This window comes from Leucopleurus acutus (assembly GCF_964270905.1).
Source record: "Leucopleurus acutus genome assembly, chromosome: 16".
In the NCBI taxonomy this organism is placed as follows: domain Eukaryota; kingdom Metazoa; phylum Chordata; class Mammalia; order Artiodactyla; family Delphinidae; genus Leucopleurus; species Leucopleurus acutus.
In genome coordinates, this window is record NC_139158.1 from 17424771 (window position 1) to 17439265 (window position 14495).

The 14495-nt window shown below is 55.7% G+C and overlaps 1 protein-coding gene across 1 annotated transcript; it reads right to left on the reverse strand.

Annotated features, from left to right (window-relative positions):
• Positions 1-13658, reverse strand: IL21R (interleukin 21 receptor; the record flags this gene model as incomplete). Its single annotated transcript, XM_082856942.1, has 8 exons — positions 1-765; positions 2547-2631; positions 3625-3721; positions 4184-4361; positions 5003-5154; positions 7522-7721; positions 10743-10845; positions 13610-13658. 8 exons carry the CDS (start codon positions 13656-13658, stop codon positions 1-3), a joined length of 1629 nt encoding a protein of 542 aa, XP_082713068.1.
• Between the last annotated feature and the right edge of the window lie 837 nt (positions 13659-14495).

A 14495-nucleotide genomic window follows, 5' to 3' on the forward strand; every position in this document is an offset into this window, starting at 1 on the left:
CTAGCTGGCCTGGGGCCCAGGCCCTGCAGGTGGAGGGGCCATGACCACCCACTGGCGGAGGTAGCTCCTGGGGGGCCCTTCGTCCCTGGGGCTACTGAAGTCATGCTCCACGGGGCTGCCGCAGTCAGAGTCCACAAAGCCGCTGTCAAACGTGTCCATGTCCAGGCCAGCTGGGGGTGAACCTGCCTCGCTGTCCGACACCCCTCGGGGCGACCCGCCATCCCAGGGTGGCCCGGGGGCCCAACCCTCCTCATCCTTGAGGTGCAGCTTTATCCTGCCAAGGAGGCTGCCCAGGGGGTCCCCCGGCCCGGCAGGGCCACTGGCTGAGACGCAGCCACAGGATAGGACTGTGGCCCCCATGCCCGGAAGCGAGTCCTCCGTGCCCGGGCCAGGCTCCAGGCCGGTGTCCAGGTTCAGGGCTGGGTAGCCGTCATCCCCGCAGGTGCAAGGCCAGGTGCACAGCCCCTCTGCGTCCACCACGGTCACCGTGTCGATGGATACCAGGCCGTACGGCCGGTCCCTCTCCTGGCTGTGAGCTGAGCTGCCCAAGCTGCTGGCGGTGGAGTGGGCTGGGCCCCAGGAGCCCGGCTCAAGCACCCCGTCGGCTTCCACCAGGTCTGGGGGCTCTGGCAGCTCTGTGGGCACCAGCCCCTTGGCTGCAGTCTGCGGTAGGCACTGGCTGTGCATCTCCAGGGACAAGGGCACCCCTGGGCTCCAGGATCTCAGTTCCAGGCTGGAAGCAGTGAAGGGGGTGCCCACCCATTTCTGCGAGAGAGAAGAGGAGGGAGAGTCATGGATGGGATGGGGGACAAGGGGTGGCGGGAGAGCATATCAACAGACAGACACAGAGACAAGACAGACAGCAAGAGAGAAAGAGACAAAGACTCCAGAAGATAAAGAGAGAGATGGGGGTGGGGGGAGTTGAGCACCGTGCTGTGTCCCTATCCAGGGACAGTCCCTGTCGCCGTCCCGGCCTCCCTGGGCTTCAGTCTCCCTGCCTGTAGCAGGGAGCTACGGCCCTCAGCAGCCTGCAGGCACAGACAATCTGCTGCTCGGTGGCCTGGGGTCTGTATGGGTGCGGGTCCAAGATTCCCAAGCTGTGGGGACGAGGGGCGGGAGGCCCTGAGAACTGAGTGACAGAGCCCTCACCAGGCCTTCTGTTTTATGTCCTCGGGGAGATTTCTCGAAACCACGCATTCTTCTGTTTGTGTCCTCACTAGAGTGGACACATGACCAGGGAAGAAGCCCCACTTCTTCTGGTCACGGCTGTGTCCCCAGAGGCTCACACAGCGCCTGGCACCCAGTAGGCACCCAAGAAATGTATATTAACTAAATGAATGAATGGAGTGAATCAAGGACCAGCCACTCAGAATAGATAAGGGCTGTGGGGTGACAATGGACTGAGGCAGCTGTCCCTAAACTTTAAGGATCCCCCTGCCCTCACCTGCCAGGGGTCCCACTCATGACACAGGGTCTCCATCCAGTTGGCAGAGAAAATCCCTGAGAACCAAAATCTCCCAGTTTTGAGCCTACTCCATCAGAAAACTCCTCTCAGAACCCTGCTGAGGCCACTACCCCTGATTTGAAGTCACTTCTCAGCTGTGTGGCCTTGAGCCAGTTACTTACCCTCTCTGTGCCTCAGTTTCTGCATCTGTAAAATGGGCCTGCTAATAGTCCCCACTCCACAGGGTGGTTGTGGGGATTAAATGATAAATTAAATAATATCTGTGGCGCTCCTAGCAGAGTGCCTGGTGCACAGCAAGTGCTGTAAGAGTATTGGTAAAACAAACACAAAATAGATGTGATATTTGAGCTTCAGGGAAAGTGCAGAGGAAAGAGGAAAGGGTTTATCCAATGTGGGCTGCAGCCTAGGCTCCTCCCCTGCCAGGCTCTGAGCCTCAGTCTCCTCGTGGTTCCCCTGGGATGGTGGAGCACACCCTCCCCACTTGCAGGGGCTGCTAAGAGGATGAAAGGGTGGAGGTGAGACAGCGCTCAGTGAGTGCCAGGCAGATGGCATGTCGCACTTCCTGACTTCCAGACTCTGCTGGAGCAGATGGGTTACCACATCCTCTCTGCGGTGACTGCCGCCACCGGGTGGGGGGTGGTAAATAGGCACAGAGAACCCAAGGGCGATGGCGCTGGTAGCGGGGGTTGGGGCCTGGATGGGGCTGGTGTATCTTGCAGGCAGGGCCATATCCTTCCCAGAAGCTGCTCCCTCCCCACCTCCATAGCAAGGGCTTCTACCAAAGGACCAGGAGGCCACTTCGTGGCTCAAGGGACCACCTGGCTCACCCTCTCTCCCAGTTTGGCTCCTTGGGCTGGGAAATGCTGCAGGATCTTGTTTAATTCTTATGCCAACTCTGCCCCACTGGAATTATTTCCTGCACTTTGCATGTGCAGAGACTGAAGCCTGGTTCCAGCCCGGGTCGGGGATCTGGGTGCCCCGGGCCTACAGGGTGGGGCTGGTGGTCTAGATGTGTGGGTGGAAGCAAGCTCCCAGAGTGTGAGAGGCTTCCAGGGGCTCATCATGTGGTGGGGACACTCACCTTGAAGTCTCCGCTGTGGCCCACGTACAGGGGCTGGAAGAAGGGCTCTGGGCTGGGCACCTGCACCCACACATTTTTCCATAGCCTGGAGGGCAGAGACGAGGTGAGCCCCCCGCACCTCCCAGAGGGCAGCCGGGCCTCCCGCTCAGAGGCTCCCCAAATGTGTCCTGCGGGAGGCTCAGAGCCTCTAAGACACACCCAGGCCCCTCCCTTCCGCCCCTCTGCCCCAGGCCTCAGTGTTCACATCTGTAAAATGGGGCAGCGAGTCTCCTGAAGGTGCTCCAAGTTTAAGGGCTTGGCTGCCTGTTCTCTGCTAAGCCAGTGCTGGCCCCTGAGCCGTGACTTCCTCCTCCACCACCAGGGATGAGCCAACAGCCAATTCCATGGGGCTGTAGGGAGGGGTCAGGAAGTGTAGGCACAGCGCCAGGCACCCCAGCACCCAGAGACTGGTCTGCAACACCCTCTGTGATTCGCAGGCTTCTCTGCCTGGAACAGGGTATGCAGGGCCCCCGCCCAGTGTCTGCCACTTAGCAAGGGCTCAGCCCCAGCCAGCAGCATGCACGAAGGCCAGGGGAGCTCAGGTTTTATCAATGTTTTTAATCAGCATCAGCCCTTCTCTGGATGGCCACGTTCAGCAGAAACCCAATACATGAAGAGATAAAAGCAAAACCTCTGGTGCTGAAGCAGGATTGTCAGGGGGGTTATTCCACCAGCCCCTAACCCCCACCTGGCGGCCCCTCCTGACCCTCAGGACTCAAAGCTTAGAATTCACTGGACAAGATCACAGCTGAGGTCACTGTTACGAGCACAGGTCGAAATTCCTTCTCCTCCACTTCACTGCTGTGTGACTTTGGGCAAGTTCCTAGACAGCTCTGTGCCTCAGTTTCCCCATTTGTCAAATGGAAGTAAATGCCGTGTATCAAGCTCATCTGGCTGCTGTGAGGGTTAAGCATGTGCTCCACACAGTGCCCAGTTTAGTATCACCATCACTGTCATTACTATTGTCATGGTGACAGGTGTGTCCTCCAGTCCCGGCCCAGGCTGAGCCCCTCCCTGCCACCCTGTTCCCTGGCCTCACCTCCAAGCCTGATGGATCTTCGGGCCTAAGATGACAAGGATGAGGCATACGAGGACCAAGATGGGAAGCAGTTGAGGGTACAAGTCTCCCTTTATCTCTGGGAAGGAAGAAAACACTGGGTGAATTTGACCAACCTCTACGAGAGGCCACCTGGGCTGGGTGTGGAGGGCACTGGGTCTGGGCTGGAGTGGAAGTGGGTGGGAAGGCTGCTGGTGCCTCGCGGTGGGATGGACCTGGCTTCAACTCCTGCTCCCACCCCCACCCTAGGCAAGTGATTTCATCTCTCTGAACCTCAGTTTTCTCATCTGCAAAATGGGGATAATAATTCCCACTTCACAGATACATTAGGAGGATCAAAGGCCCCGCCAGGAGAGGCACCTGGCACCCAATGCAGGGCCTGGCAAGCAGGGGCCCCAGAAATGCTGTGGAACAGCTACAAGGGGATGCATGACTGAGTGGGAACCTTCCAGCCGTGCTGAAAATCTCAGGGCTCAGGGCCGCTGCACTAGGACAAGATTTAGTACAAGGAGTGGGTGTCCATCCCTGCTTCACATCTTACCTTCTGGCTGGGTGTGAAAGACGACTGGGTCACTCCACTCGCTCCAGGTCCCCTGGAAGAAGGAGCGAGGCTGGGGCCCTGCCCGCACCTGCAGCTCGTAGCTTGAGCCTTTGTGGAACTCCAAGGGCAGGAGAGAGAAGCTTCTCGAATCCACTGAGATCAGCTTTCTCCCTGGACTCTGCCAACCCAGGGAAAGGATGCGCTGGGTTAGGACCGCCCGGGCCAGCCCCCGCCTCCAGCAGAACCACCCTTTACCAGCCCCCAGGAAAGGGGTGGAGTTTCTCCTGGCAAGTCTCCACCCCCTCCACAAGAGTCAGTCTGAGCTCTGGCCACTCCGGTGTGGGCAGCACAGAGCCGGGGGCGCTGCCCTGGCCTTGCCTGTGATACAGTGCTTTGGTCGCTTTCTCTCTGAGCCCAGCTCAGTCACTCACAGCCCCACAGGGGACCCTGCCTGCTGGGCCTGGGAATGTCCCGGGAACAGCAGTGGCCATTCCTGGGCATGTTTAGCTGGCAGCATTCCGGACTTCGGACACTTCTTTAATTCTTCAACAGTGGCTACTTTCAACAGTGGGCATTTCTGGGCGTCTTTAACGACAGGCGTCTTAGCAATGGGTACCTCTGGAAGTCTTCCACTGGGGATGGTCTAAACTATGGCATTTATGAAAATCTTAAACTGGGACCATTCTAAAGGATGGATAATTCTAGAACACTTCAGCTGTGACTGTTCTAAATAGTGGGGCATTCTGGAACTCTCCAACACTCTAAACAAAGAAAGCCTCTCGAAGCCTTCACCCCGCCCCAGTCCTCTGAGGGTCTCACCAGAGCCCAGGGGTCTCCGAGCTTCCTGTACCGCAGCTCATACTGAAGTTTGCCCTTCAGCGCGTACAAATTGTAATCGTAATCGGAGCTCCAGGAGATGTTATAATGTCCGGAGAAGGTCACCGTCACATTGAAAGGGGGAGATGGCTTGACTTAGAGGAAAAAGCCAGAAAGATAAAACGGGATGAGATTTTGCAGCAGCTGAGAATGACGCTCTCCTTGATGAGATCAAGACTAATGACCCTGAATGACTTGGGGTAAAGCATCCCCTGTCTCTGGGCCTTAGTTTACTCATCTGAGAAATGAGAGATTTAGATGAGTCTAAAGTGGGGGTGCTATGACTCAGGGGGGCAAGAATGCAGACTGGCGTAGCCGGGGGCCGGGGAGCGGGGGGACACCAACGACACCCACTCATTCTCCATTTCTTTTCTAAATGATGGCATCATTTTCTTTTTACGCGGGCCTCTCACTGTTGCGGCCTCTCCCAACTGTGGAGCACAGGCTCCGGACGCGCAGGCTCAGCGGCCATGGCTCACGGGCCCAGCCGCTCCGCGGCATGTGGGATCCTCCCGGACCGGGGCACAAACCCGTGTCCCCTGCATCGGCAGGGGGACTCTCAACCACTGCGCCACCAGGGAAGCCCGAATCACTTTCTTTTAACTCTAGCTTCCTTGAGAAGTCAAAAGACTGTAATTAGCATCATGCTAATTAATTAGCACCAATTATGCTAATGATGGAAGTTACCACCTCTGAGTGCCTGCCGGGCTGCTCTACAGCGAGCATTTTGACGCCTGCAGGGGCCCTGAGAATTTGATGTGACTGTTGTCATCTCCCAGACATCTTCTGGAAAGTGCGGGAGCAGAGATCTGGGCCACAACACCACGCCCTCCTGGGCTCTGTGATCCGGCTTGCCATATGCCCCTGTCTTGGGGATCTTAGCTCCTTGGGACAGAGGTTTTGTTCTCCAGGTCAGTGCTGTGTCCGCAGCTCCTAGGACAGAGCCGGCACACAGCAGGCCCTCAAGAGATACTTGTTAAACCAACAAATGAACCTTCCAGGGATTCCAAAAAGGAACTCTGAGGCTACGGATGACTCAGCACCAAGGCCTGCGATGTTCAGGAGGCTGCGGCGAGGGCTTTATTATCATTGCTATTTCAGCCATGGGTCCTTTGGGACTGGAATAACTGCTAAGCCCTCTCCTATTTTCCCCAGGCCGACGGAGACCTGGTTTTCCACTTCCCTGTACGTCCTGGGCTGGGTGGTGAGGACCAGAGCTGGGGATCAGGGATGGGGTCAAGAATGGGGGCCCAGAGCCCAGGAGGGGGAAGGGAGTAGAACACTGCCCCCTGGCTTCAGGCCCTGGCAGGGAGGGGGAGAGGGAGGGCGCCAGAGAGAAATGGGACTTGGAGCCGCCCTGCGAGGTGGAGGGGCCGTGGAGCAGTTCCTTCTCCTCCGCAGGGGCAGGGGGAGGCTTGCAGTCTGCCCCGCTCACTCAGAGGGGCAAGGGGCCGCCCCTGCTCCCACGCCTGGATCTGCATGGCTGAGTAAGCGTGTGCGTATGTGTGCATATGGGCGTGTGTGAGAGAGCGTGGGCCTGTGTCCAGGCTGGCTAGGCCCAGGGCTGCTGGGACACCCGTGCATTTGTCCAAGGGTGGATTTATGAGTGTGCGTGTGAGAGACTCTGGGTGTGTCTGCGTGTGTATGAACCTTCATTCACACCTTGTGCAGTGCGACACCCACTCAGCGAAGTGGTGCAAACCTGGACCCCCTCCAGGTGACAGACACCCTCTCACCCCCCTGCCCCACCACTGGGAACCTAGGGCCAAAATCCCCCAGAGATTCCTCGCAGAGGCTGGGCCTTCCCGAGGAGGGCAGGACTCTCTTAGCAGTTTGCATTTGCATGCCTCTGAGCACAGGCTTCTCACCCCCTCTGTGGAAATCCCACTTTGGGGACACACACACACACACACACACACACACACACACACACACACACTAAAAGCTGCCTCCTGGACCGGCCCTGGGTCTGGACCCACAGAGACAACTTCTTCCACCAGCCAGCACCGCCCCTCCACCCGGCCCCCAGCCTGGAGGGAAATTCCAGGCCTCACGGGAGCTAACGAATGAGAGAAAACTCAGGGAAGTTTTTCTCTTGAGACTCAGTGTCCCCACTTGCCTCATAATGTAGACAGAATCCCTAAGAGTCAGGGTTAAAAGGGCCCTCACTCTACAAATAGGGAACTGGTCCAAGTTCACAGATAGGCAGGGCTGAACCAGAACTGAAGGCCGAGATCCTGGGTCCCAGTCCAGCTCCTTTTCATACCGCGGCTGCCTCTCTTTGGTTAAAGCTCAAACCTAGTTATCAACCCGTCACACCTTAGTAAATATCGGTGCACCTACAGAGCAGAACTCTAAGGGGAGGTAAGGACATAGGACAGGTCAGCTATGATGGTGGGGGAAGGGGAGCCGTCTCAGGGACCATGTGTCCTCCTCAGCTCTGGGGTCCAAGGGATACTCACTGCTTTTAGCCAGGACAAAGCTGCCGCACTCCTGGGAGTGGTTGCCCGAATGGTCTGTCATGTTGACACTGAAAACGTCGTCGGCCATGTATTGGAACACATCCATATGGCACGTGTACTCTGCATGCGTGGCATTGTGGGTGGACCAGCAGAGGCTGCAGGAGGTGACCTCGTCCTCCAGTTCTCCATATGAGTCTTGCCTTCAAGGACAGAGCAGCCGATTATGGCTGGAAGCCAGCGGGGCTCAGGGCACAGGGCCAGGACCCCAGCCCAGAATCTTGGGGCTGGGAGGGAGTTGAAGTGGTGCCGGGGGTCACCTGGTCGAATTACCCCTTTCCCCGGGAAGATACTCCTCCCCTGAAGTAGCCCTGATGGATGGTGTCCAGGCTCGGCTTGTATGCCTCCAAGGGACCAGGAACTCACTACCTCATTTAAGGACAGCAGCTTTTAACTTTGGAAATTTGGGCCATTCTTGCCTGGACTGAGCCTAAATCTGTCCCTGTCAGTTCCATCAACTGTATCACTGTCCTACAGAAAGGGTGCTAAGCATTTCAGTTCTCCTTCCTGACCTCCTCTGTCCAACATCTGCTGAATACCTAATAAGTGCTTGTGCTCAGGGCCAAGATAAGAGCCAAATGAACTTCATCCCCTGCTTTGGGTGAACTACCAGGGAGGCTATTGGTATAAGGTTGGGGGAAAATGCTCTGGCTTTTTAACTGCCAGTGGGCAGAAACAGTGGGTTTTGAAGTATGTATAGGAGTTCACCAGATATTTATTTCCCTACCTACATCTTCAGGCTGTGAACATGACCACCCTTGAAGGCTAATATGGATGTGTGGACTCTGTTATTTGCTAAATATTTGCTGGAATAGAAACTTCTGCTGAATAAAGTCTCTCTAAACCTCTTGCACAGCAGCTAGGAGAATCTTTAAAAACTGCCTGTCACCCCCATGCCTAAAACCCTCGGGTGGCTTCTCATCACCCACACAATAAAAGCTGGCCCTGGGCTTCCCTGGTGGCGCAGTGGTTGAGAGTCCGCCTGCTGATGCAGGGGACGCAGGTTCGTGCCCTGGTCTGGGAAGATCCCACATGCCGCGGAGCGGCTGGGCCCGTGAGCCATGGCCGCTGAGCCTGCGCGTCCGGAGCCTGTGCTCCTCAACGGGAGAGGCCACAACAGTGAGAGGCCCGCGTACCGGGGGAGGGGGGTGGGGGGAAGCTGGGCCTTGCTTACCTCTCATCTCCTTTGCTTGTTGTTCTCTCTCACACTGGCTCACTCTGCTCTGGCCCCACTGACCTCCTCGCTATTCCTCAGACTCATTAGTCTCTCCCGACCTCAGGACCTTTACACTTGCAGTGCCCTCTGCCTGGACTGCCCTTTCCCCAGCTCACTGGCTGCCTCCTTCCCACACAGAAAGGCCTGCCCCGACCCTCCTGGCTAAAGCAGACCTTCTCCCCATGTCACTCGCTTTCCACCCAAGGCTCAAGGTTCCTGGACTTTAAAGCACTCATTATTCTCAGGAAGCATCCTGTTGGTTGTTTATGTTTTTCTTGTCTGTCTCCCCAGCCACTCCCCACCTGCAGTAAGTCAGCTCCGGGACCAGCTGGGACCTGGTCTGTCTTAGGCTCTACTGGGCCCCCAGTGCCTGCAAGTGTCTGGCAAGAGCTTAATAAATATGTTCTGAAGAAGTAACTGAATGAACGAATGAATTGGTGATGACAGAATGAAAGCCAGCTGTCTTTATCCTGAGCAGCACATTGACAAAGACTCTCCTTGACCAGGCTCAATTCAGGCTCCTCAGAACTCTCTCCTCGACGAGGCCCTGACTTTGGGACTCCCAAGCTCGTCTCTGCATTGTCTAATGTTAGCAAGAATCCTGCTAAGTCATTTTAGCCAGAATCTTCCATCCTTGATATCTGATCGAATTCCTCATCCTCCACCACCCCCAGGCGACGTAGGCTCACCCTGGGCTTCCATTAGCAAGAATCCTGTTAAGTCAGTTTAGCTGGAACCCCCCTTACCCCTGATGTTTCCTCTTAGTATTTTTCCATCCATTGACCTGCTCCTTAGCTATAAATTCCTAATTTTCCTTGTTGTATTCGAGTTGAGCCCAAGCTCTCTTCCCCACACCAAAACCCCACGCAGCAGTCCCTACACCCATCATGATGGTCTTTTTTTTTTTTTTTAAGAATCCCTTATATATTCTTTTTTTTAAAATAAATTTATTTACTTATTTATTTTTGGCTGCGTTGGGTCTTCGTTTCTGCGCGCGGGCTTTCTCTAGTTGTGGTGAGGGGGCTCTCTTCATTGTGGTGTGCAGGCTTCTCATCGCAGTGGCTTCTCTTGTTGCGGAGCACAGGCTCTAGGTGCGTAGGCTTCAGTAGTTGTGGCACGTGGACTCAGTAGTTGTGGCTCACGGGCTCTAGAGCGCAGGCTCAGTAATTGTTGCGCACGGGCTTCGTTGCTCCGTGGCATGTGGGATTTTCCCGGACCAGCGCTCGAAACTGTGTCCCCTGCATTGGCAGGCGGATTCTTAACCACTGAGCCACCAGGGAAGCCCGATCATTACGGTCTTGAATAAAGTCTGCCTTACCATTCTTTAACAAGTGCAATGAAAAAGTTTTCTTTAACAATAGGGACCCATGAATCTTGGAGTCAGACTGCCTGTGTTTGAATCTCAGCTCCACCATTCACTGGCTGTGTGACCTTGGGCAAACTGCATAACCTCTCTGAACCCTAGTGTCCTCGTTTGTTAAATGGGAGTAATAATTGTGAGGATGGGAAGTGATGGTTCATGTGAAGTGTAGCAGGATGCCGGGCATGTATTCAGTGTTCAAAAAAATCATGTGGCAGTCTGGTCATCCTGGGGTCTCAAAACCACAGTCTGGCCTGTGTGGGCAAGAGAGTATGGTCTTTGGAGCCCTGCTCGCTGGACAAGTCTCGTGAGTCCTGCATGGACATCTGTAAGGTAGGCACAGTGATTCCCAGCTCCCAGTCCCAGATCACGGTCAGTGATTCTCAGCTCATGGTGAAACCAAAAGCTGTTGGTGGAAGGACTGAGAGAGCCCCCAGAAGTGGCAGCCATTATTTTTATTGCTAAACTACCTGCCAGGCACACAGTAGGTCCAACTCCGTCTGTGGCCTCTGGCAGTCCTGCCCCACCCCAGCCCTCCAGGGCTACCCTGAATCGCATCCCCGAGGCTGGCGAGGTCTGGCCACTTACCAGGTGAGGGTGAGCGTGCCAGGGTGCGGGGCCCATGTCTTCAGGATGCAGGTGACCGTCTGGATGTAATCGGTGTAGCAGACGAGGTCTGAGCAGCCCCAGGCTGGAGGGTCAAGGGACACAGAGACCTTGGTTGGGGTGGGGGCTGGTCGGGGTCAGCAGAGCTGATCACCCCCTCACCCCCTTGAGGGCTGGAGGATGACGGGAAGCAGGGGTCCCAGAGCCAGGATGAATATGATGACCCTAGGGCCACTAAGATTAAGGCCTGGAGCAAGGGGGTCCTTGCCACCTAAGAATTCTATTTTTGAGCCCCCAAAGTTGCGAGGTTGGCTATGGAGACAAGACTCTCCTAACGAGAAACATCATAAACTAAGCGGGTCCCCACCCAGCGCCCTCCCCACAAGCCCTGTGTCCAGACACCAGGTCAGCATCCCTCCTGGCCGGCCTCCCTCTCAAGGTGGTGTGTCCTGAACTCCCCGGTTGCTGGGGGAATCTGCACATCCTACGAGAGGGATTCGTGTGGTCAGTGAGAGACCACGTGCTCCCTCTGTTCCCCGCAGCTGGTCCAAGACAGGACATGGACCTCGGTGACCTGGCAGTGCTTCGAGGGAGCAAGAAACTTTCAGAAAACTGAGAAGCCCTTGGATACTTTTGCCAAGATGTCTGTATTATCCTACTGCCCAAACCATCACCACCACCAACCAAGTGACACAGGTATGGTCCCCCTCAGGCAATTTTATTGCAAGATTTAATACTCTCCCAACTCCATCGTTAATTGCTTTACTTTGTTCTAAAAATGTTTGACAAAATCCAGTTAATAAGTTTTAGTTTAGTTTTGTTTTGTAAGATCAAGTGCCAACGCTGCTATTCCCCCTGCCTCCACCCCCCACTATTTACCAGAAATTTGTTCCCCTTTTAAATGGATTCATTCTTAGTGGCTTTTTCCTATTTTTCCTTGACTAATGAAGACCCAGGGGTTAGCAGTACATTCCTCCTGGGTCTCCATCTAGGTCAGAAGCTGGATTTGTAGTCTAGAACACTGTCACTGGAAACGTCCTTTATGTCTCCTCCCATCACATTTAACAAATGAGAAAACTGAAGCTCTGAGACTGGGCTACACCTCTTGTCTCGCTCTTGGTCTGGGCTCAGGAGACCCAGGAAAGGCAAAATCTAATCTGTGCTAGTTCTTCACATCCACACACATGGCGGACACCGCTAATCGATCATGGCACTCACTCCCTTGGGTGTGGCCTCAGAATCCTTCTCAACACAGTTGAGTGGCTCCAGACAGCCACTACCAAGGGATCTGAGATGTGGAAATGAATCCTGTTGGAGGAGGAAGTTTCCCTCGGGGAGGAGCACGGGGCCTGTCGGTGGACACAGAGCGGCCCGTTCAGATACTTTGTGGAGAAAAGAGGACTGATTTTGGTAGGACCAAAACCCATGTGGCTGTGTCCTCTCTGAGTTCATCGTATCCTAGTCGTTCTCTTTCAGGGCTCCAGAACTTGGAGAGGAGCTGCCTTTCCTAGGTAGACTCAAGGCCACCAAGGGACAGGGTTTGTCCCGAACTTGTAATGAAACATTGGAGAGGGGACAGTAGTCCCTGAACTAGTGTGGAGGTGGCATCAGGGACCAGAGGGAGTAAAAACCCTGTCACCGGTCACTACCCTGAGCCCTGCGCAGAGAGCCCCCGGGCCACCCCCACCCCGCCCAGGGCTATCACAGCGTGTGGGAGGCAGTGGGAGCCGTGAAAAGCGCACACGTGGCTCACAAGTGCTCTGAGTTGCTATTTGTAAGCTGGAGACACTGGCCCCTCGGACGGGGTGGGGAGGTATTTAGATGATATCACGCCAGTGCAGCCCAGGCGGCCTGCGTGTGGCACTCACCCAATAAAAGCAGTTAAGACCACGGGAATCAGGCAGATTTGGGAACCCATCCCAGCTCTGCCACTGCCCGGCTGTGTGGCCGTGGACCTGCCTCTCACCCTCTCTGAGCCTCACAGGCTGTCGGCAGAAGGGAATGAGGATGCTCGGCCCCCGGGACACAGCAGGGGCTTGTTATTTGTGCTCACGGGGTGGGGAGAGGCAGCGGGTGACCCAAAGGCCCTTTAGAGGCTAGGACAGGATTCTGACCACTCAGAAAGGGAAAATAAAGGAGACTGACATCTGTTTCCTGATGGAGCTATTTGAGGCTTTGGGTCTTTCGGTAAAAACCGGAGTGAAATGCTTATGAGTCAGCACAGCGGCGGCTGAGGGCACCCCTGTCCCCAGGCCAGCTCCCATTCGAGCCTGTGTGCTGTGTCCCACCTCCTCTGGGAAGGCTTCCTGGATCTCTCAGCCCTGACTGCGCCCCCAAGTCTAACACCTGGCCTTTCCCTGCTCGGGTCTCGAACATCTCTCCCTCTGACTGCAACATCTTCTGCTCCTCCGGGGCTTCCTTCTAAGGCTTTGGCTGCTTTTGTCTCCACAGCCACTCTCCCCACCCAGGGAATATGTGTGTTGGCAGTGGATCCAGTGATTTTGAGAAACATCTCCTAGGAGATGAGGAGAAACTGTGGTTAGATCACAGGCAGGACTTCCTCACGCTGAGAACTGGGAGCCAGCCAAGGCAGAGAGAAGAAGGATGAAGTCCCTCATCCTCCCGCCCCACTTCCCTGGCCAGCGAGACGTGGAGACCAGGACTCACTTCTGGACAGTGGCGCTCTCTGGTGGGATGGGCTCTAGCTAATGCAGAGATGGCTACTGGACTTGCGCCGGCCGCAAGTGGACAGATGCCACAGACTCTGACCCTGTGGCCTCTACCCTGCCCTGAGCCCACAAGGCCAGCCCGGCCGCTCTCCACCCGCATACCACGGGGCAACTACTTACCGCCCTGGAGCATCAGCAGGAGCAGAGGGGCAGCCCAGCCGCAGAGCATGCTGCCCGCCGGAGCCTGGAAGAGACACACAGGGAGAGGGTGGGCCTGGGGACCAAGGGGCCCTGAACATCCTCCCTCTGGTCCCCATCCCTCCTTTGGAAGACTTGCCTCAGTTTCTTGGATTTGCTTCTGAGAAACAAGAGTTTGAGGAGCCCGTGGCTGCCCCCAAGGATTCCTGTCCCTTAGAAGTGGCTTCTTTGCCCCCTGGATCCCTACCCGCTTCTCCCCGCTTCTGCCTGGGCCCCCAGCACCATCACAAATGAGGAGGATGAAAAGGGGGAAGAGCTCGCTGCTGGTCCCCCCCTGCTAAGCCTGTTGATGTAGCACGACGTGTGCACGTTTATCCATCTAGATAAGAAAGAGGGAGGCAGGGAGGGGAAAGGGGCTTGGCGGGCAGAGATCTTGCGTCCTCTTTCTTACAAAACCCCCATGTTGATGTTAGCCCAATTAATTGGCTTCTTAATGAGTAGCAAATCCAAGATTAGCCCACAAAGGAGACAGTTCCTGCATACCTAAGATAAGTTTAGCCCAATAGCGAGGGTTCCTACCCAAATACAGAGCTCCCCCGGGTTAGCCCACCAGCAAGCACGGGGGAACCCAGCTTGACCACACGAAGGTGCCCTGGACACCCTGATCTGCATGAGATGAAGAAGAGACCTCTTTGGAGACCAGAGCCAGCCTGCCCAGGAAGAGCGGACTTTGGTACCTTGGGCAGAAGAACAACCCACCAGGCTGGCAATGCCAGGCTCTTGCTGGTACTTTGTCCATTGCACCCCCAGCTCTGTGTCTACTTGGGGAGGTACCAGCCAGAAGCCAGTGGGTCCCAAGAACCCTACC